The 21,324-nt window shown below is 45.5% G+C and overlaps 1 protein-coding gene across 1 annotated transcript in view; it reads left to right on the forward strand.

Moving 5' to 3' along the window:
• LOC124798304 (cytochrome P450 6k1-like) overlaps positions 1 to 21,324 on the forward strand; it is a 99,293-nt gene that overhangs the window by 32,601 nt on the left and 45,368 nt on the right. Inside the window, exons 3-4 of the mRNA XM_047261640.1 lie at positions 9,576 to 9,814; positions 16,346 to 16,599. Coding sequence (XP_047117596.1) covers positions 9,576 to 9,814; positions 16,346 to 16,599 — 493 coding nt within the window. The remainder of the gene's footprint in view (positions 1 to 9,575; positions 9,815 to 16,345; positions 16,600 to 21,324) is intronic.

The raw sequence follows: 21,324 nt of genomic DNA on the forward strand, positions 1-21,324 counted from the left end.
TTTCGCAGCAATGCAGGCTGCTATTCTCCCATGGAGACGATCGTAGAGATGCTGGATGTAGTCCTGTGGAACGGCTTGCCATGCCATTTCCACCTGGCGCCTCAGTTGGACCAGCGTTTGTGCTGGACGTGCAGACCGCGTGAGACGACGCTTCATCCAGTCCCAAACATGCTCAATGGGGGACAGATCCGGAGATCTTGCTGGCCAGGGTAGTTGACTTACACCTTCTAGAGCACGTTGGGTGGCACGGGATACATGCGGACGTGCATTGTCCTGTTGGAACAGCAAGTTCCCTTGCCGGTCTAGGAATGGTAGAACGATGGGTTCGATGACGGTTTGGATGTACCGTGCACTATTCAGTGTCCCCTCGACGATCACCAGTGGTGTACGGCCAGTGTAGGAGATCGCTCCCCACACCATGATGCCGGGTGTTGGCCCTGTGTGCCTCGGTCGTATGCAGTCCTGATTGTGGCGCTCACCTGCACGGCGCCAAACACGCATACGACCATCATTGGCACCAAGGCAGAAGCGACTCTCATCGCTGAAGACGACACGTCTCCATTCGTCCCTCCATTCACGCCTGTCGCGACACCACTGGAGGCGGGCTGCACGATGTTGGGGCGTGAGCGGAAGACGGCCTAACGGTGTGCGAGACCGTAGCCCAGCTTCATGCAGACGGTTGCGAATGGTCCTCGCCGATACCCCAGGAGCAACAGTGTCCCTAATTTGCTGGGAAGTGGCGGTGCGGTCCCCTACGGCACTGCGTAGGATCCTACGGTCTTGGCGTGCATCCGTGCGTCGCTGCGGTCCGGTCCCAGGTCGACGGGCACGTGCACCTTCCGCCGACCACTGGCGACAACATCGATGTACTGTGGAGACCTCACGCCCCACGTGTTGAGCAATTCGGCGGTACGTCCACCCGGCCTCCCGCATGCACACTATACGCCCTCGCTCAAAGTCCGTCAATTGCACATACGGTTCACGTCCACGCTGTCGCGGCATGCTACCAGTGTTAAAGACTGCGATGGAGCTCCGTATGCCACGGCAAACTGGCTGACACTGACGGCGGCGGTGCACAAATGCTGCGCAGCTAGCGCCATTCGACGGCCAACACCGCGGTTCCTGGTGTGTCCGCTGTGCCGTGCGTGTGATCATTGCTTGTACAGCCCTCTCGCAGTGTCCGGAGCAAGTATGGTGGGTCTGACACACCGGTGTCAATGTGTTCTTTTTTCCATTTCCAGGAGTGTATTACATACCTATTTTGACATGGAGAACAATAACCACTCCCTTACTAATTTTCTTCGTCTCATCTGGTGTTAATCGCTCTGATTTATTTGCAATCGACTACGAAGCAAATATGTTTAATTATCAGGCTCTGTTATCGATTTCATGTACTACCGCAAGCATATCCCAGCTTTACGTAACATACTTGCGGTAGTATATCGCATCGATAACCGCACTAAAGTATCTGTAGACAGAGCTGCAGTAGTTTCGAAATTGAGAGCAAGTAAGTTAAAACATTCTACACAGATGAATGGCAGAAAAGTAATAGTGGAAGACAATTCTTCGAATTACGTAGAGCGGTCGGAGGTACACAAGATCAGCTCTCTGGACTGAAAACAACTTGCAGGTACGACAAAGCCACACGAATTTTTTGTCAAAAATTTGAGATATTCCCTGCGAGTATCAACGAGGATGAGAACATTGGCGTCCTCTGATACTGCAAGTACGCTATGGAATAGCAAAAGCGCTGTTTATCTTGCATTGCATGCATTATCTGGCCACATGAAAAAATCCGTATGTCACAGTCTGATGACAGTGTTGAGATACCTAATCATGGCATCGATCCTACATGAATTTGTAATTAAGCATGGGTGAACGGTTCTTATAAATGCATGTCAACGATCTTCTTGTGTGAAGAATGAAAAGAGCACCAAACGATAAACCAGGGCTTTAAGGACCCTTTGATTAATGAGGGCAACCATCTGTTGGTGGCCACGTACCAAAGGAAAGTGGCTCCTAGTATGAGGTCCTTTTGACGATGTGCATCGATAGGTTGTACCACAGCCAAATATACGAAGAACTTCATGAGACACATAGTCTCCTTCAGTGTTAGAGATTCGACATTGAATAATTTGGTGCAGGAAAAGTGTTTCTAAGATCAGATCCATCCATGACCGAGACTTCACAGTTACTCATCTCACAGTCAATTACGACAACAGTCTTGTTGCGTATTTTAATAGCAAGCACGGAAAAAGCCCAAAAACCGCCAGACACTCTGCTGGTGGCGTACTTCTTGCCTTTAAGATTAGTTCTCGAAATACTGATGTACCAAGAAGTTACTCATTACATCAAGCAGGTAGCCAGAAAAAAAGAAAAGAATTAAACGCCGTATGTAGGGACTGCAGTCGATGGCGACTGATGTTTGAAGTACTTTGAGTCGCGCTTGTGTTGTCAACGGAACAGCTATTATCAATACTGTCTCCCTTCTAGTTCCCCGATCTTACTTCGTTCCAACACTTGAGGGCTGTTGTCTCACAAGACTGCTCGAGAATGTCAACATTGGGAACTCACATGATTCACTCGGATCCCCACTTACGGGTTCCGTTTGTAGGTTCAATAGGCAGTTCCCTGTTATTCAGATTCATGGCTCTTTCAGACTCATTCAAAGGTGATCTGACCGAAGATTTGTTACAGCACCGTAGATTGGAGATATCTGAACATAACTTGAAATAAACCATTTACAATGACGCTCTGCGATCTGTTCAAAATGTCATTAAGTCAAACTGTGAAACTTCTCAAGTTCGTTTGGTCTACCTGCTTCTGGAAAAAAATTCTAACAGCATACCGTGTGTATTTATCAACTTAAACACCAAGTTCAGCAGATCCTGCCTCAACTTCACAACATAGTAATCATTAAAAGATTTGATGAAGGAGAATCAACAGTTCTTTTCTTAAGCTTCCCATTCTACGTTAGAAAGCCTTTGTTATTCAGTCCTTCGCTTTCCCAGCTGTGGAAAGGTTTTGTTGCTCCAGTAAATCACATTATCACCAGATGGCAAGATACCCATTTCACCGTGAAATCTCTCATTGGACTTCGCAAAAGCTGACGATCCCCACTGCAAAATCTCGAAGAACCAAGCATCTCCAGATGCTGCCAATTTTTGTCGTGAATGAGTTTATCATGCATAACAAATGTGGAATTGAAGATTTGAACCTGACTCTGCAAGACGTTAGAAATAATTTGTTTGTACGGTTGATCCAGCTGTTGCGTTACCAGCAGACATTACTGGAATATCCAAACAAATGAGATGTTTGATGTGGTACAGTTAGTGGATTCACTTTGATAAGTTATTTCGGACACACTAATTACGTTTTTACCTTCATGATGGTTGCATTATTGAAGACTGGCGGGGGATTCATCGTTGCGGACAAACTGCGAAGAATTTGTTGTTCGAAGTTTTCGGGCGAATCGAATATTCCACCATTTTCGGAAACGCAACCGGTATATTAAAAAATATTTAAAAGAAGATCAAGAAGAAAGAGAAGTAAGATCTCGGCATTTCTACCGTATATGGGAAATACTTCTTTAAAAACTGCTTGAATAGTGAAGAAGAATGAAGTGGATGTGGTCTTCCTACCGCCGCAGCTCGTCTGGGATTTGTGAAGGATAATTTGCTTTTACGAAAGGCGGGTACACGCGAAATTCCTTGAGAGTGTAGTAAAAAGCACATAGGACAAACAGTACGAACTGTAAAAGAACGTTGCATTGAACACCAGCGAAACTCTCGCCTACTATCATCCAATAAATATGCAGTGGATGAACTCTGTATTTCCACTGGTAATTACGTAGATTACGGGAAACTTAAGACCCTGACCACAGCCTCATCCCATTGGGATTCAGTGATCAAGAAAGCTGTCGGAGTATTATTAGCAGATAACCAGCCTAACCGAGACGAGGGTTTCCAGCTCTACAGGTGATGGAAACCCATCATTTCACGTCTGCGCTCTTAAAGGGAATTTCGCTCTAGGTCTTCACTGCGTGGTACTGCAACATATGCCATCTATAATAATCAACGAAATACTTTTTAAGCATCTGTGCATTCGCAGACTGTGCGCTTGCTTGTTTTCCTCTTCGAGGTGTTAAGTTTTAGCTATGAGGGACGCTCGCGTTATCAACAGTATTATCTTTGGCGCGTGTACTCCGCAGTGTAAAGTGCTTTAAACTCTTTTAAGCGACTCACCTTGAGAATAGCTGCAGCGTTGTCAGCCGAAATATCTGTACACGAGTCAATAATATTCCAGATTCACTCCCGACAAAGATGGACTATAACGGATAATTTTTTTCCGCTTGGTTTTTTAAGTTCTGACTGTACCAAGAGAGCTACTATGCTGTCACTATGTAACCAAAAATGACAAAAAGCATCCATAACAATAAATTGCTGGCTTCATAACATATCATTTGTCCATTGATGTCGCTCTCGAATAGCAACAATAAGTGCGCTACACAGTCGAATTATTACGACTTGTAACTGCAAGGAATTCCCTACTATGAACTTAATCTGATGCTGGTGTTTCCAGTAACACTACTGCATAACGTGAAGGGACCGAGAGTGTCAGACGTAGTGAGCATGGTGACAATGTCATGAAAAAGGATGTAAATGAAAACACTATTTCAAGTGGGTGCGCTAAAGAAGGAATCGTTTCTATTTGCAGGACTTCTGTCACATCATACTTGCCGTTCACATTCATGCTTCTTCAGTTTCTAGATAAAATTACTCCTGGTGTGACCATACACTGAAGTAAAATCCTTACAATGTTTGACTCCCTTCTCGAGAGACAGTGTTCCAGTCACGCGCAAATTTACGAGGCTTACTCGCAAGTACAATGTAGAAACAACATCCATACACGGTATAAACTATTACTTTTTACGAAACATCCCAGCGGTGTACGCGAAGTCGAATATGAGACACTTGTGGTCCGTCGAGCCGGGCAACCACATCAAATTGGCATACAAAAGCCACCTAAACTACAGCGCATGCGCGCCGCTCTAGATTTTACAATATCCTCTCTCTCCCTCTCTTAGGTCACCGACTTAGTTGGATGTTTCGGTAACATTATTAATTCAAAACAAAACGATTTAATTGTTTATTTCATGCTGTTAATATCCACAATAATTACACAAATGTCAATTCTACATTTTATAAATGCAAGAACAGAGGGTATTTAATACTGAAGGTCGATTTTAGCCAAAATATCGCTCTTATGTGGCTTATGTAGACCAATTTGAGGCTGTTTCCATGCTTCATAGATCACAAATGTCCTCTATCAATTCGTTTGTCTTGATATCACCTACAACACTGTGGTACGTTGTAAACAGTTGTCGTTTACATGGTGTATATACAATGTAAGGAAAAAAAAAGAAAAAAATACGCACCACGAAGGAACTATCCCAATGGGACGCAAAGCGGTAAATCTGATATATATATTAGGACATGCAGATGGTTACAACTTTAAAAAAACGGATGATTTATTTAAGAGAAACAAACACCATCACAATTTGAGAAATTAATAAAGCGTTAGTCCACCTCTGGCTCTCATGCAGGTTGTTATTCGATTTGTCATTGATTAACAGAGTTGATGGATGTTCTCGTGAGAAATATAGTGCCAAATGCTGACCAACTGACGCGTTAGATCGTCAAAATCCCGAGCTGGTTGGAGGGCACTGCCCCTAATTCTCCTAAGGCTCTCAATTGGAAAGAGATCCAGCGACCATGCTGGCCCAGGTATGGTTTGGCAAGTACGAAGACAGGAAATAAAAGTCTCGCCGTGTTCGGGCAGGCATTATCATGCTGAAACGCAAGCTCAGAATAGCTTACCATGAAGGGCAACAAAACGAGGCGTAGAATATCGTCAACCTACCGCTGTGCTGTAAGGTTACAGTGGACGACAACCAAATGGGTCCTCCTAGGAAATGAAACGACACCCCAGACCATCACTTCTGGTTGTCGGGCCGTATGGCTGGCGACAGTTAGGTCAGTATCCCACTGCTGTCTAGGGCATCTTCAGACGTGTCTTCGCTGATCGTCGGGGCTCAGTTCGAAGCGGGACTCATCACTGAAGACAATTAAACTCCAGTCAGTGAGGTTATAGGCCCAAGACGTTTATGGAAATGTCCCGGACACCGGTAAAACACCAATCTGACCGTCGCTCGCCATGCGGCTCAAAACCAGGAGTGATGGTCTGGTGTGCCATTATTTTTCCTTTCATAGCAGGACACCTTTCGTTGTCATCCGCGGCCCTCTTACAGCAGGGCTTGCTTCCCAAACCCTACCATGCCCATCAAAGTAGCAGGATCTCTTCCCTATTGACAACGTATGTAGCATTATGGGCAGAGCTCTCCAGCCAGCTCGAGATTTTGACAGTCTAACGGACCAGTTGGACAGAATATTCCACGATGTCCCTCAGTAGGACATGCAACAACCCTCTCGAACAATTCCAAGGCGAACAACTGCCTGCATAAGGGTCAGAGGTGGACCAACGCGTTGTTGATTTTCTCAACTTGTTAAACTCTTTCTCTTGAATAAATCATCCAATGTTTCTGAAATTATAATCATTTGTCTGTACATCTACATCACGTCTTTCAATTTCCATCTCATCCGGAAATCCGTAATGCGTCGCCTTTTTTTTTTTTGTCTTGGTGTGCATATGTGTTGTCTAAAACAGAGGATTGACGGCTGTAAATATTTTTAAAACGTTGATTTTGTAAATTTTTATGAATATATGACTAACTAAACCATCACAATATAATTTAAGAAAATATATGAAATACAAGATGATGTTTCTCCAGTAAACACTAAATATACACTGAAGTGCCAAAGAAACTGGTATAGGCATGCGTATTCAAATAGAGACATACTTAAAGAGACAGAACACGTCGCTGCGCCTGGCAACGTCTACATAAGACAACAAGTGTCCGTCGCTGTTGTTAGATTGGTTACTGTTGCTACGGTAGCAGGTTATCGAGATTTAAGTGAGTGTTATACTCGGCGCACGAACAATGGGACACAGAAGCGCTGTAGTGGGAATTTTCCGGTACGACCATTTCTCGAGTGTACTGTGAATATCAGGAATCTGATAAAACGTCAGATCTCCGATATCGCTGCGGCCGGAAAAAGATCCTGCAAGAAGGGGGTTCAGCGACGTCTGAAGAGAATCGTTCATCGTGACAGAAGAGCAACCCTTCCGCAAATTGCTGCAGATTTCAATGCTGGGCCACCAACAAGTGTCCGCGTGCGAACCATTCAACGAAACATCATCGATGTGGGCTCTCGGAGCCGAAGGCCCACTCCTGTACCCTTGATGAGTGCACTACACAAAGCATTACGCCTCCACTGGGACCGTCAACACCGACATTGGTCTGTTGATAACTGGAAACATGTTGCCTGGTTGGACGAGTCTCGTTTCAGATTGTATGGAAAGGATGTACGTGTACGGGTATGGAGACAAATTCATGAACCCATGGACCCTACATGTCAGCAGGTGACTGTTCAAGCTAGTGGAGGCTCCGTAATGGTGTGGAGCGTGTGCAGTTGGAGTGATATGGGACTCCTGATTCGCCTAGGTACGACTCTAACAGATGACACGTACGTAAGCATTCTGTCTGATCATTCTCCTCCATTAATGTTCATTGTGCATTGCGACGGGCGTGGGCAATTCCAGCAGGACAATGCGACATCACACGTCCAGAGTAGCTACAGAGTGGCTCCAAGACCACTCTTCTGAGTTTAAACACTTCCACTGGCCAACAAACTCCACAGACATGAACATTATTGATCATATCTGGGATGCCTTGCAACACACTGTTCAGAAGAGGTCTCAACCCCCTAGCACTCTTACGGATTTATGGACAGTCCTGCAGGAATCATGGTGTCAGTTCCCTCCAACACTACTTCAGACATTAGTCGAGTCGATACCACGTTGCGGCACTTTTGCATGCTCGCGGGACCCCTATACGATATTAGCCAGGTGTACCATTTTCTTTGGCTCGTCAGTGTAAAACAGTTAACATACCAGCCCGTACGAACGACAGGTAACTAGCAAGTTTAATTTATCAAACAGTGCAAATATGCTTTCTCTCCACAAGTTTTTTACATGTTTCTATTCCCTGGGAAATATGTTTCATCTGCGAGAAGTCCCAGACGACTTAGTTATTGGCGTTCCTTTTAGGACTAGCATGTTTGAAATAAATGTTGTTCTTTGTGCTCCGGGAATGCTTTCTTCGTGATGGGCGTGGAGGTCCAAAAGGAAGATCGCTGGTGACGTAAACTCAGATTAGTCAAATGACGCTTCATTAAGTAGTCTAAAACAACCTCCAGAGCATTGCAACTTTCTGAGAGCTGTTTCCAGAGAGCACTTTTAATGAAGGTAACCTCATTTCAAAAGTGTTGAGAGTAGGTAAGAATTTTTTTATACCGCGTATAGTTTGTTTATTTTGATGACATTAGATCTGCAAAAATAATTAAAGTGAAGTTTCCACTTGCTGGCAACTACTGTAGAGTAAACATTCGGCACTGTCATAGGGCCGTAAATAAATCTAAAATTTATATAAATCTGAAGTGCCGTGAATGATACTATTCTCCTTTTAACCGATAAAATCTACGGAGAGGTGTGTTTGACTGCCACAACCATACCACTGACAGAAAATAAGTATTTTGTGAAGCTATCAAGAATTGAGATGCTTTTCATCTAATGAATTCCTAATAGATATAAGTTTTGTATTTACAGTTTCTAACTGGTGATATTCTCGTTTCAAAATTTCAAGGATGTCGTTTTAAAATTTGGAAACTATATTACACGTGACTAATAAGTATTTTAGTCTTAGCAATCAGGTCCCGCTACGGCTAAGATACACACTCCTGATGGCTCTAAATGACGACACGAGGAATGTTAAAATTCACTAAGTTTTTGGAGTTAACACTGGAGCAGACTTCAAAAATTTCTAATTGCTGTTTACAGCTGAAGAGAGATATTGTACAGGATGTTCCAAAATGATATTTACAACTTTGATCACATATTTTTCAGAAATGGAGATGAATAGAAAGGTGTGGTTTGCGGCGAAGTATTCACCACACGCCTAAAATCTTAGTAACCGCTAAACAGAGATCAGTGTGCGCGCTGAATGCCGATTGCACTCGTTCCATATCTGCATCATTTCGCGCACGGATACCCATAACTCGTCCTCTTCATGACACTTCTGGATTCCTTGAACCTCGTGTGCCACTGTCCGATGGTGGGACGTGATAGTGTTTGAACCTGTCACTTGTCCGAAAGAGCTGAATGTCAGATTTGGTCCTGCAAAAACAAAATCAAAACATTTGGTGTGTGTGAACCTATTTTTCTACCTATAAAAATGTTGTAAAGATCACTTTGGAACACCTGTATTTTTGTGTTCATTCTAGTTTATTCCCGTGTTATATTTTAAAAATCTTATAAATTACGTATATTCTAAAAGAAATATACCTAATTATTTTTGTTTGTTACCTGAAAGTAACTAAAGGTCTTATTTGTTATAGGCAAGCGTTTCGGTGGCGTGTACTTCTTCAATCGGCCTAGTCTGCTGATACTGGATCCAGATCTGATCCGCACTATCCTCGTAAAGGATTTCTGGTCCTTCCAGGACAGAGGGTTCAAAGTGGATGAAAGCGATCCTCTGAACAAACACCTTTTCCTGCTGGGTGGAAATAAGTGGCGGAGGTTGCGTGTGAAGCTGTCGCCCACATTCACGTCGGGAAAAATGAAGATGATGTTCCAGGTGAGGAAGCTGTCTGTTAGCACCAATAGCCCACTGTTCCTTTACGTTAGGTTTATCTCAATACATATTTCATGACCATGTGAAGCCCACTTTATTTCGATTTTAGTCATATTATTGATGATGTTTCACGATTTTCTTTCTACCTTCGGATACCATTTCAGAATTGTAGTTAGCTTAAAGAACACCCCAGTAATCTAACTCCGACGCAAGCTTCTGAGGTCCAGAAAGCTTTGAAGCCCCACACCAGTTCCAGTAATTTCCGATCGAGTGGTGGCTAATCTGTCGGTAACGGTTTAATAGTTTCGTCATTAGCTAAGAAGTCGTCAGGCCCTAATTTGTGTACATGTAGGAGGATTACGAATTAATGTACCACTGCCGACGAGATCATTAGAGGCGATGCATAAGCTCAGTTAGGAGATGGCTTTGCGAAGGAAATTGCCTGCGTTCTTTTTCCTCGAAACTGTCTCGACATCCACCTTGACAGAATATAGGAAATCACCGGGTTATGGGCTTAAACCCAGATCCTCCAGAATGCGAGGCCAGTGCCTTAGCTCTGCCTTACCTTACGCCACCTGTGCAACTACAGACGTGCGAATTGTCCAGAACGTTCTTCAAATCAATCGCGAACAACTGTGGTCCGGTGACATGACGCATTTTCATCCACAAAAACTGCAAATCCCCTCGTTGTTTGGTAACATGAGGTCCATGAGTGGTTTTAAATGGTCTCTAAGTAGCCGAACATAACCATTTACAGTCTATGATCGGTTCAGTTGGACCAGAGAACCCAGTCCATTCCATGTAAACACAGCCCACACCATTAAAAAGCCACTACCAACTTGCACAGTGCTTTGTTGGCAAGTTGGGTCCATGACTTCGTGGGTTCTGCAACTCACTAGAACGCTACCATCAGCCCTTACCAACTGAAATCGGGACTCATCTGACCAGACCACGGTTTTTCAGTCGTCTAAGGTCCAACCGATGTGGTCACGAGCTTATACTAAGGGCTACAGGCGACATCGTGCTGTTAACTAAGGGACTCGCGTCGGTCGTCTGGTACCATACCTTTCCCTCCAGCTCTACTTCATACATAGTCGAGACCATGTCACGTCGTGTTCCGGTACTTCTGCGTGCTCGCGGGGTCCTACCAATGTTAGGCAGGTGTAACAATTTCTTTGACTCTTCAGTGTAACTGCACTTATTACACTATGTACACTCCTGGAAATGGAAAAAAGAACACATTGACACCGGTGTGTCAGACCCACCATACTTGCTCCGGACACTGCGAGAGGGCTGTACAAGCAATGATCACACGCACGGCACAGCGGACACACCAGGAACCGCGGTGTTGGCCGTCGAATGGCGCTAGCTGCGCAGCATTTGTGCACCGCCGCCGTCAGTGTCAGCCAGTTTGCCGTGGCATACGGAGCTCCATCGCAGTCTTTAACACTGGTAGCATGCCGCGACAGCGTGGACGTGAACCGTATGTGCAATTGACGGACTTTGAGCGAGGGCGTATAGTGTGCATGCGGGAGGCCGGGTGGACGTACCGCCGAATTGCTCAACACGTGGGGCATGAGGTCTCCACAGTACATCGATGTTGTCGCCAGTGGTCGGCGGAAGGTGCACGTGCCCGTCGACCTGGGACCGGACCGCAGCGACGCACGGATGCACGCCAAGACCGTAGGATCCTACGCAGTGCCGTAGGGGACCGCACCGCCACTTCCCAGCAAATTAGGGACACTGTTTCTCCTGGGGTATCGGCGAGGACCATTCGCAACCGTCTCCATGAAGCTGGGCTACGGTCCCGCACACCGTTAGGCCGTCTTCCGCTCACGCCCCAACATCGTGCAGCCCGCCTCCAGTGGTGTCGCGACAGGCGTGAATGGAGGGACGAATGGAGACGTGTCGTCTTCAGCGATGAGAGTCGCTTCTGCCTTGGTGCCAATGATGGTCGTATGCGTGTTTGGCGCCGTGCAGGTGAGCGCCACAATCAGGACTGCATACGACCGAGGCACACAGGGCCAACACCCGGCATCATGGTGTGGGGAGCGATCTCCTACACTGGCCGTACACCACTGGTGATCGTCGAGGGGACACTGAATAGTGCACGGTACATCCAAACCGTCATCGAACCCATCGTTCTACCATTCCTAGACCGGCAAGGGAACTTGCTGTTCCAACAGGACAATGCACGTCCGCATGTATCCCGTGCCACCCAACGTGTTCTAGAAGGTGTAAGTCAACTACCCTGGCCAGCAAGATCTCCGGATCTGTCCCCCATTGAGCATGTTTGGGACTGGATGAAGCGTCGTCTCACGCGGTCTGCACGTCCAGCACGAACGCTAGTCCAACTGAGGCGCCAGGTGGAAATGGCATGGCAAGCCGTTCCACAGGACTACATCCAGCATCTCTACGATCGTCTCCATGGGAGAATAGCAGCCAGCATTGCTGCGAAAGGTGGATATACACTGTACTAGTGCCGATATTGTGCATGCTCTGTTGTCTGTGTCTATGTGCCTGTGGTTCTGTCAGTGTGATCATGTGATGTATCTGACCCCAGGAATGTGTCAATAAAGTTTCCCCTTCCTGGGACAATGAATTCACGGTGTTCTTATTTCAATTTCCAGGAGTGTATATAGAGAGAAGTAAGATATTGATTGATGTCCTAATCTCCACAATCACTGATGTTCTCTGCTATAAAAGTACTGATATAGATGAAATATGAAAATGATACATGAGACCATCAGTCCAGCAATAGACTGTCATGTGTCAATAGGTACTGATAGAGGACAGGTTTGAATGTCTAGATAGCTCAGTTGATAAGGGGCTCTCGCACGAAATGATATGTATCCTAAGCCTAGTGTGGCAACATGTTGTAATCTGTTTCACTTTTTCATTACTATGTACTCTTAACTCTGCAGTAAAATGCTGCCGCCTCACTTCCTTCAATCTTGTCTGCCAGGCAACTTTGAATGCAAGAACACCAGGCAAGAAAACGGTCGCCCACGAGAGCATCGTATAACACTGCTTCCCCTCTTGATAATCGTGCCACTGCGGCTAGGAAGAGAGTCCAAGTGGATTCAGGTAGAACTCTCTCAGATCTCCCAAACTGCGGGAACGGTGATCGCTACGTTTCACGCGCTTCTCCAACATTTCTCCCGACGTTTTCTGTGCGCTTAAAATCGAGTGATTTACTGGGTCAGTCGAACTGCGAAAGCGTGAACGTCGAAACAGGATCGTATGATGCAGTCCTGACAGCTGCTGTCATCTCGGAAAACGGGAGTGTCCACAGCATACTTGATCATGGAGAACGTTGAAATATACATCCTGGTTCATGTTCACGGTAAAGTGAATTAGTGGGTCCAAGTTATGGTACGAAAAATACACGTGAAACATCATAGAAACGATTCCGGTGAGAATTGACGGTTAAGAGCTTCATTGGACCCTTGGTGCACTCGAGGCCTCGCATCATTTGAAAAGAGGCAGAATCACGACTCGTCTGACCTCAGTAAGCGCTTCCAATCAGCTAGTGTCCAGCTTCTGTGTTGTTCGTCACACTGAAGACGTACAGCGTTACCTGCCCCTGTGGGGAATGGACTTCCGTGGACTCGACTCCACATGGCCCTTTCATGCAGTTCCCTCCGCACTCTGGTCGAGAAGAACTTGTATCCACTGACAGCAGCAATTTATTGAAACCGACTGTAAATGACAACACGTGATTACCCGGCTGCGGTTCCATTCGGTTGGGATCCTTTTTACGACCATTGTTCGTTCTTACGTCGCGTTACATACCTGTCACAGATACGCAATTCGTTATAGACACACTGGACAGTCCTACTTGACACACTAATAAATCGGACAGCTTCATTCGCGGTGTTCTTGTGGGCACGTTGAAACGCGATAACTCCTGTCATTCTTTCACATCTGTACGACTGCTCATCTTACTGCGTTCTTTCCATACAACCGACCGACACACACACACAAGCACACACACACACACACACACACACACACACACACACACACACACACCACTTCACTGCCATGGATTTCATGAACGGCGGAGAGTCACATGACTGATTGTTACCAATTTTACATCTTCTATTGCAATGCAGCTCGACCAGTTTGCGCCTTGAACGTAGTGACTATTGCACAGATTGTCTCTTCCGTCAGTTCTTGGTAGACGATTTTATACATTATGAATGAAAACATACACAAAAATGGTGTAATATTCTACAGTATTTATTATTTACTTCACAAATCGGTTTTCGCCTGTTGCGCCAGCATTAGATACAGCGAAATTTCTTGCGATCAAAGATGTTAAATTAGTACATCTACAGCGTGTCTCCATTTCCAGAGACGGAAGATGTTAATGCTAGGTTTGGGAATAAAACAACAGCGATTATTTCTGTGTAAATGGGATGTAAGATTATTTAAATAAGATAAAATGAAATAATGACCTATACAGAGTGGTCCATTGATAGTCACCGGCCAAACATCTCACAAAATAAGCATCAAACGAAAAAACTACAAAGAACGTAACTCGTATAACTTGAAGGGTGAAACCAGATGGCGCTATGGTTGGCTCGCTAGATGGCGCTGCCATAGGTGAAACGGATATCAACTGCGTTTTTGTTTTTTATTAGGAACCCCCATTTTCTATTACATATTCGTGTAGTACTTAAAGAAATATGAATGTTTTATTTGGACCACTTTTTTTGCTTTGTGATACATGGCGCTGTAATAGTCACATATGGCTGACAATTGTAAACGAACAGTTGGTAACAGGTAGGTTTTTTAAATTAAAATACAGAACGTAGGTACATTTGAACATCTTTTTTCGGTTGATCCAATGTGATACACGTACCTTTGTGAACTTATCATTTCTGAAAACGCATGCTGTTACAGCGTGATTACCTGTAAATACCACATTAATGCAATAAATGCTCAAAATGATGTCCGTCAACCTCAATTCATTTGGCAATACGTGTAACGACATTCCTCTCAACAGCGAGTAGTTCGCCTTCCGTAATGATCGCACATGCATTGACAATGCGCTGACGCATGTTGTCAGGCGTTGTCGGTGGATCACGATAGCAAATATCCTTCAACTTTCCCCACAGAAAGGAATCAGGGAACGTCAGATCCGGTGAACGTGCGGGCCATGGTATGGTGCTTCGACGACCAATCCACCTGTCATGAAATATGCTATTCAGTACCGCTTCAACCGCACGCGAGCTATGTGCCGGACATCCATCATGTTGGAAGTACATCGCCAATCTGCCATGCAGTGAAACATCTTGTAGTAACATCGGTAGAACATTACCTAGGAAATCAGCAGCATTGCACCATTTAGATTGCCGTCGATAAAATGGGGGCCAATTATCCTTCCTCCCATAATGTCGCACCATTCATTAACCCACCAATCTCGCTGATGTTCCACTTGTCGCAGCCATCGTGGATTTTCCGTTGCCCAATAGTGCATATTATGCCGGTTTACGTTACCGCTGTTGGTGAATGACGCTTCGTTGCTAAATAGAACGCGTGCAAAAAATCTGTCATCGTCCCGTAATTTCTCTTGTGCCTAGTGGCAGAACTGTACACGACGTTCAAAGTCGTCGCCATGCAATTCCTGGTGCACAGAAATACGTACGGATGCAATCGATGTTGATGAAGCATTCTAAACAAGGACGTTTTTGAGATTCCCTACTCTAACGCAATTTTTTTGCTACTGACGTGCAGATTAGCCGCGACAGCAGCTAAAACACCTTCTTGGGCATCATCATTTGCTGCAGGTCGTGGTTGACGTTTCACATGTGGCTAAATACTTCCTGTTTCCTTAAATAATGTAACTGTCCGGAGAAGGGTCCGGACACTTGCATAATGTCGCCCAGGATACCGGGCAGCATACATAGCACACGCCCGTTGGGCATTTTGATCACAATAGCCATACATCAACACGATGTCGACCTTTTCCGCAATTGGTAAACTGTCCATTTTAACACGGGTTATGTATCACGTAGCGAATACCGTCCGCACTGGCGGAATGTTCCGTGATACCACGTACTTGTACGTTTGTGACTATTACAGCGGCATCTATCACAAAGCGAAGAAAGTGGTCCAACTAAAACATATTTCTTTACGTACTACACGAATATGTAATAGAAAATGGGGGTTCCTTTTTTTAAAAAAAACGCAGTTGATATCCGTTTGACCTATGGCAGTGCGATCTAGCGGGCCAACCTTAGCGCCATCGGGATTCCCCCTTCAAGCTAGACGAGTTTCGTTCTTTGTAGTTTTTTCGTTTGATGCTTATTTCGTGAGATATTTGGCATGGTCGCTATCAATGGACCAGCCTGTATACAATTTACAGCAGTTGTTTGTGGAAGAAAATAAACTGAATGATAAACTTTGGTCTCGTGTTCCGAAAGTGTGGCTGAACAAAATAAGCCGCCGTGTGCATACAGCTATCGTGTGACTTTTTGTCATCTCAGTGTACAGCAAACGATTTAAGCTCCTCGGTTGTTGCAGACGATGGTGGACTGCGGTCGAGAACTGGCGAACGTGCTGGAGGAGCCGGCCTCCCGAGGGGAGGTGATGGAGATGCGCGAGGTGGGCGCCCGCTACGCCACGGACATCATCGCGTCCGTCGCCTTCGGCATCGAGGTCAACTGCCAGCGCAACCCGGACGAGGCGTTCCGGCAGTGGGGGCGCAAGATCTTCCAAAACAGCCTCACGAGGACGATACAGTCAATCTTAAACGCTGTTAATCCCAGAATGATTAAGTTGATACGGTAGGTACGCAAACTTTACCGTTGCACCACTGTTTCCTATCGTTGTGTACATTGTGCGGGTATGCAGTTTCGAACTTAGGATTGTTAGTTGCTGCCGCCGGTGTTCCGTGTCACATACAACCTCATAGATGCCTCATTTTGTTCCGCCCTCCGTAACGCAACGGAATGCATCAAAAGCAATATGCTGAAAGAGTAACGCGTTAACACCTCACAAAAGAATGACGCCTCTGTAACGCAACGGAATGCGCCAGAAGCAGTATGCTGAAAAAGTAACGCGTCAACACCTCACAAAAGAATGACGCGTCCAGAGGCCCTAGTCGGATGCCAGTTTCACTTTTTACACGTTCACATCATTTGCAGATGTGTAAACAGTTATATATACACTGAAGCGACAAATTTACTGATACAGGCATGCGTATTCAAATACATCTACATCTACATACATACTCCGCAATCCACCATACGGTGCGTGCCGGAGGGTACCTCGTACCACAGCTAGCATCTTCTCTCCCTGTTCCACTCCCAAAGAGAACGAGGGAAAAATGACTGCCTGTATGCCTCTGTACGAGCCCTAATCTCTCTTATCTTATCTTTGTGGTCTTTCCGCGAAATATAAGTTGGCGGCAGTAAAATTGTACTGCAGTCAGCCTCAATTGCTGGTTCTCTAAATGTCCTCAGAAAGAACGCCTCCTTTACTCCAGTGACTCCCACCCGAGTTCCTGAAGCATTTCCGTAACACTCGCGTGATGATCAAACCTACTAGTAACAAATCTAGCAGCCCGCCTCGGAATTGCTTCTATGTCCTCCCTCAATCCGACCTTACATGCTTGTCCCACTTCATATCGCTCTGCAATGTTACGCCCAAATATTTAATCGACGTGACTGTGTCAAGCGCTACACTACTAATGGAGTATTCAAACATTACGGGATTCTTTTTCCTATTCATCTGTATTAATTTACATTTATCTTTACTTAGAGTTAGCTGCCACATGTACACAGGCAGAATACGGCGCTGCAACGCCTATATAAGACAACAAGTGTCTGACGCAGTTGTTAGATCGGTTACTGGTGCTACAATGTCAGGTTATGATTTAAGTGAGTTTGAACATGGTGTTATTGTCGGCGCACGAGCAATCGGACACAGCATCTTCGAGGTAGCGGTGAAGTGCGGATTTTCCTGTACGACCATTTCACGAATGCACCGTGAATGTCACGAATCCTGTAAAACATCAAATCTCCGACATCGCTGCGGACGGAAAAAGATCCTGCATGAACGGGACCAACGACGACTGAAGAAAATGGCCTTTCGGAGCCGAAGGCCCACTCGTGTACCATTGATGACTGCACAATACAAAGCTTTACGCCTCGCCTGGGCCCGTCAACGCCGACATTGGTTTGTCGATGACCGGAAACGTGTTGGCTGCTCGGACGAGTCTCGTTTAAAATTGTATCGGGTGGGTAATGGACGTGTACTGGTATGGTGACAACTTCATGAATCCAAGGACCCTGCATGTCAGCAAGGGACGGTTTAAGCTGTTGGGGGCTCTGCAATGGTGTGGGGCGTGTCCAGTTGGAGTGATGTGGGACCCCTTATACATCTAGATACGACTCTGACAGGTGACACGTACTTAATAGTCCTGTCTGACCACCTGCATCTACTCATGTCCACTTGGGCAATTCCAGCACGACAATGCAACACGCCACACGTCCAGAACTGCTACAGTGTGGCTCCAGGAACACTCTTCTGAGTATAAACGCTTCCGCTGCCCGCCAAAGTCCTCGGACATGAACATTATTGAGCATATCTGGGATGTCTTGCAATGTGCTGTTCAGATGAGGTCACCACCCCCCTCGTAGTCTTACGGATTTATCGACAGCTCTGAAGGATTCATGGTTGTCAACTCCCTCCAGCACTACTTTAGACATTAGTAGAGTCCATTCCGCGTTGTGTTGCTGCACATCTACGTGCTCGCGGGGGCCCTACACGACATTAGGCAGGTGTACTAGTTTCTTTGGTTCCTTAGTGTATACTTCTCTGTGATAAATAGAACGGCCGCTTAGGTTCAGTAGTATTATTCGTGATTAGTGTTTTTACCAGGCGTGATAGGTTACTTAAGGCGCATGAAGAGCTCCAGATGTTGAGTGATCACTCTGAACGACACAGAGATGCCGTGTGCTCGTGTGGATCAGTGTTGGCAGCACTGACAGCGGTCTCATTGTGGGTGTCCATTTACACGGCTGGTCGAATTGGGCATTAAGAAGTTTTGTGGGGCGTTCGGATATGAAATTGGCCTAATGAACGATGAGAAAGGGTTCCAGACGACCTCATCTGACCACCATAAGAAAGAATCGCCACATTATGCACCAAGCACATCCTATCCCTTCCCATCTGTGTCTGCCATTAGAGAACGCGCCAGTAATTCCCTGCAACATCCTGGGTCGTCCTGCACCGATGGTCAGATGGTAGCCCACCTGGGATTTACTGTCCCAAGCATAGACTGCCTTTTACAACACAGCACAAACGGCTGTGATGGGAGTGGTATCATAACCGGGAAGCATGACTGCTAATGAATGGAATCGCAGTGTATTCTGTAAAGAATTGCCAGTCTACATCACCGTATACGGCCCTCGTCGGTGATTGCGGCGGTGAGTTGGGAATAGGTTCAATTCTTCCAACGTTTTGGAGAGACACAGAAGTGCTACTCCTGGCGTCATAATGTGGGGACCCATTGTGCGTGACTTCATATCAATGCTAGTAGAAATTGAGTAAAATCTGACAGCACAACACTTTGTCATGGATGTCTTTAGATCTCACACGGCAGTATCGTGGTGGCATTTTATCAGTGGAACAGTTCTCGTCCACAGATGGCACGTGTCTTTATGAACTGTCTGCGTGATGTTGAGCTCCTGTGGTTAGCAAGATCCCAAGATCCGTCCCCAACAGAACATGTGTGGGACCAACTTGGATGTCAACTTTGTCCCAGTGGCAGTATTTAGGATATCAAGCACCAGTTTCAACAGTTGTGGGCCAGATTGCCTCAGGAGGGAATACGAAGTCTCCTAACCGAATCAGTGCATGCATCTAGGCCAGACGGCGCACAATGTGACACTGAAAATTGTGCTCGTTCTCGGTGCATTTGACATAATTTTTTAATCACCTTAATAGCATCACCTACGCTCTCAGCCCGCGAAGTATCATTTCGTTTCCTCTTCTTCTTCTGGACGCTTCACTTTTTTTTTGTGAGTCAAACTTATGAGGTACTTGGACTGACGAAAGAAACAGACCGCAAATGATTTACGGTAACTAAGGATTATTCCGTCAGCATAATGGGTTTGATCTGCAGTACTCAAGCGCAATACACACTGCAATAAACCACGTTTCATTAGCTTAAGTAGGGTGTAGGCCTTCTCTTCCTGTAATGTTGACATACCTGATCTGCTTCCACACACTCAGCTACGGTGCTCTGCTCCAACATCACCATGTGATCCTATAACTAGTCAGTATCTGTAGACCTGCGGAAAGGTCACACAGTCAAATCACTAACACGAGACTCTGGTAAAATTTTTCGCCTCCTGAGACCAGAAAAAACGTACATATAATGTGGGCTGTACTATGCATACTTTAGCTGTAACGTTGATAAACGCTTATTTACAATAAACACGTTTATCTTACGAATGTGCACAGATCACAGTACTTGCGTAACACACAGCCGCTGTTCACGAAAGAAGTACGGGGATACCAGTCTCGAGACACTCTGCATTGTTGCCAGTTTTTGCCCAGATAGTTGCACTTGGTGCACTCTACATTGTCGTTAAATGTCCGTCAATCTCAAGGTCAGCCACACCGTCCTCCATGCCCTCTTGACCAGTCTGACACTACCACTTGTGTTCTCTTCAACGTACAAGAATGTCCAGACAGAATAATAGCAAACGGAGTTTGAGCACTATACTACTGATCATTCCCCAATTACTGTGGCTAATAATTGTGGCTGACTTCAAGTGACCTATCAAATTGATTATACTAACTCCATATTTAACAATTACCTCAAAATTACGCTGTGGCGGTGTATGGGTAAAAAGTTTACCCAGCAAGTTCTACAAATATACTAATTCTGAAGGGAAAACTGAGCTACACTGGTTCAATTGACCTATCAGGGTGGTTAGATTTATTGGACAGGATGCTACTACTTTTTTTGTACGACCTGCCACACACCTTCTATGATTTGTTGCACAGAAATTATACGAGGATTGGAACTTTAATAGCGGCAACTAATTATTTACAGCTCGTAGAAATTAGATACGTTTTTCAAAGTTTTACGGACCTTCAAAATAGTCACCAGCATTGTGTATAATCCGTTGCCAGCGATGTGGAAGTCGTAAGATACTGTTAGCAGTGCCAGTTGTGTTGACGGTTGGAGCGGCGCGGTCTGTTGCCCGACAAATTCGTAGCAGTCCTGAAGCGAATGTCATGAAGTGTTTCCTTCATTTTAGAAACCGAGTTGAACTTACAGGGGCTTAAGTCAGTGGAGTGCAGTAGGTGGTATAGCACTTAGCAGCCTCATCAGTCAAACAAATCAGTAACAGCTTGCACTGTACGTGCTTGAACATTGTCCTGCAAAATGATGGTCAGGTCCTACAGGAAGTGTCATCACTTTTGTCTCTAAGCTGGTCGTAGGTTCTGTTCCATAAATAAACAGCTTAGAGACAGAAGTGATG

Source organism: Schistocerca piceifrons, chromosome 5 (genome assembly GCF_021461385.2).
Source record: "Schistocerca piceifrons isolate TAMUIC-IGC-003096 chromosome 5, iqSchPice1.1, whole genome shotgun sequence".
Lineage (NCBI taxonomy): Eukaryota > Metazoa > Arthropoda > Insecta > Orthoptera > Acrididae > Schistocerca > Schistocerca piceifrons.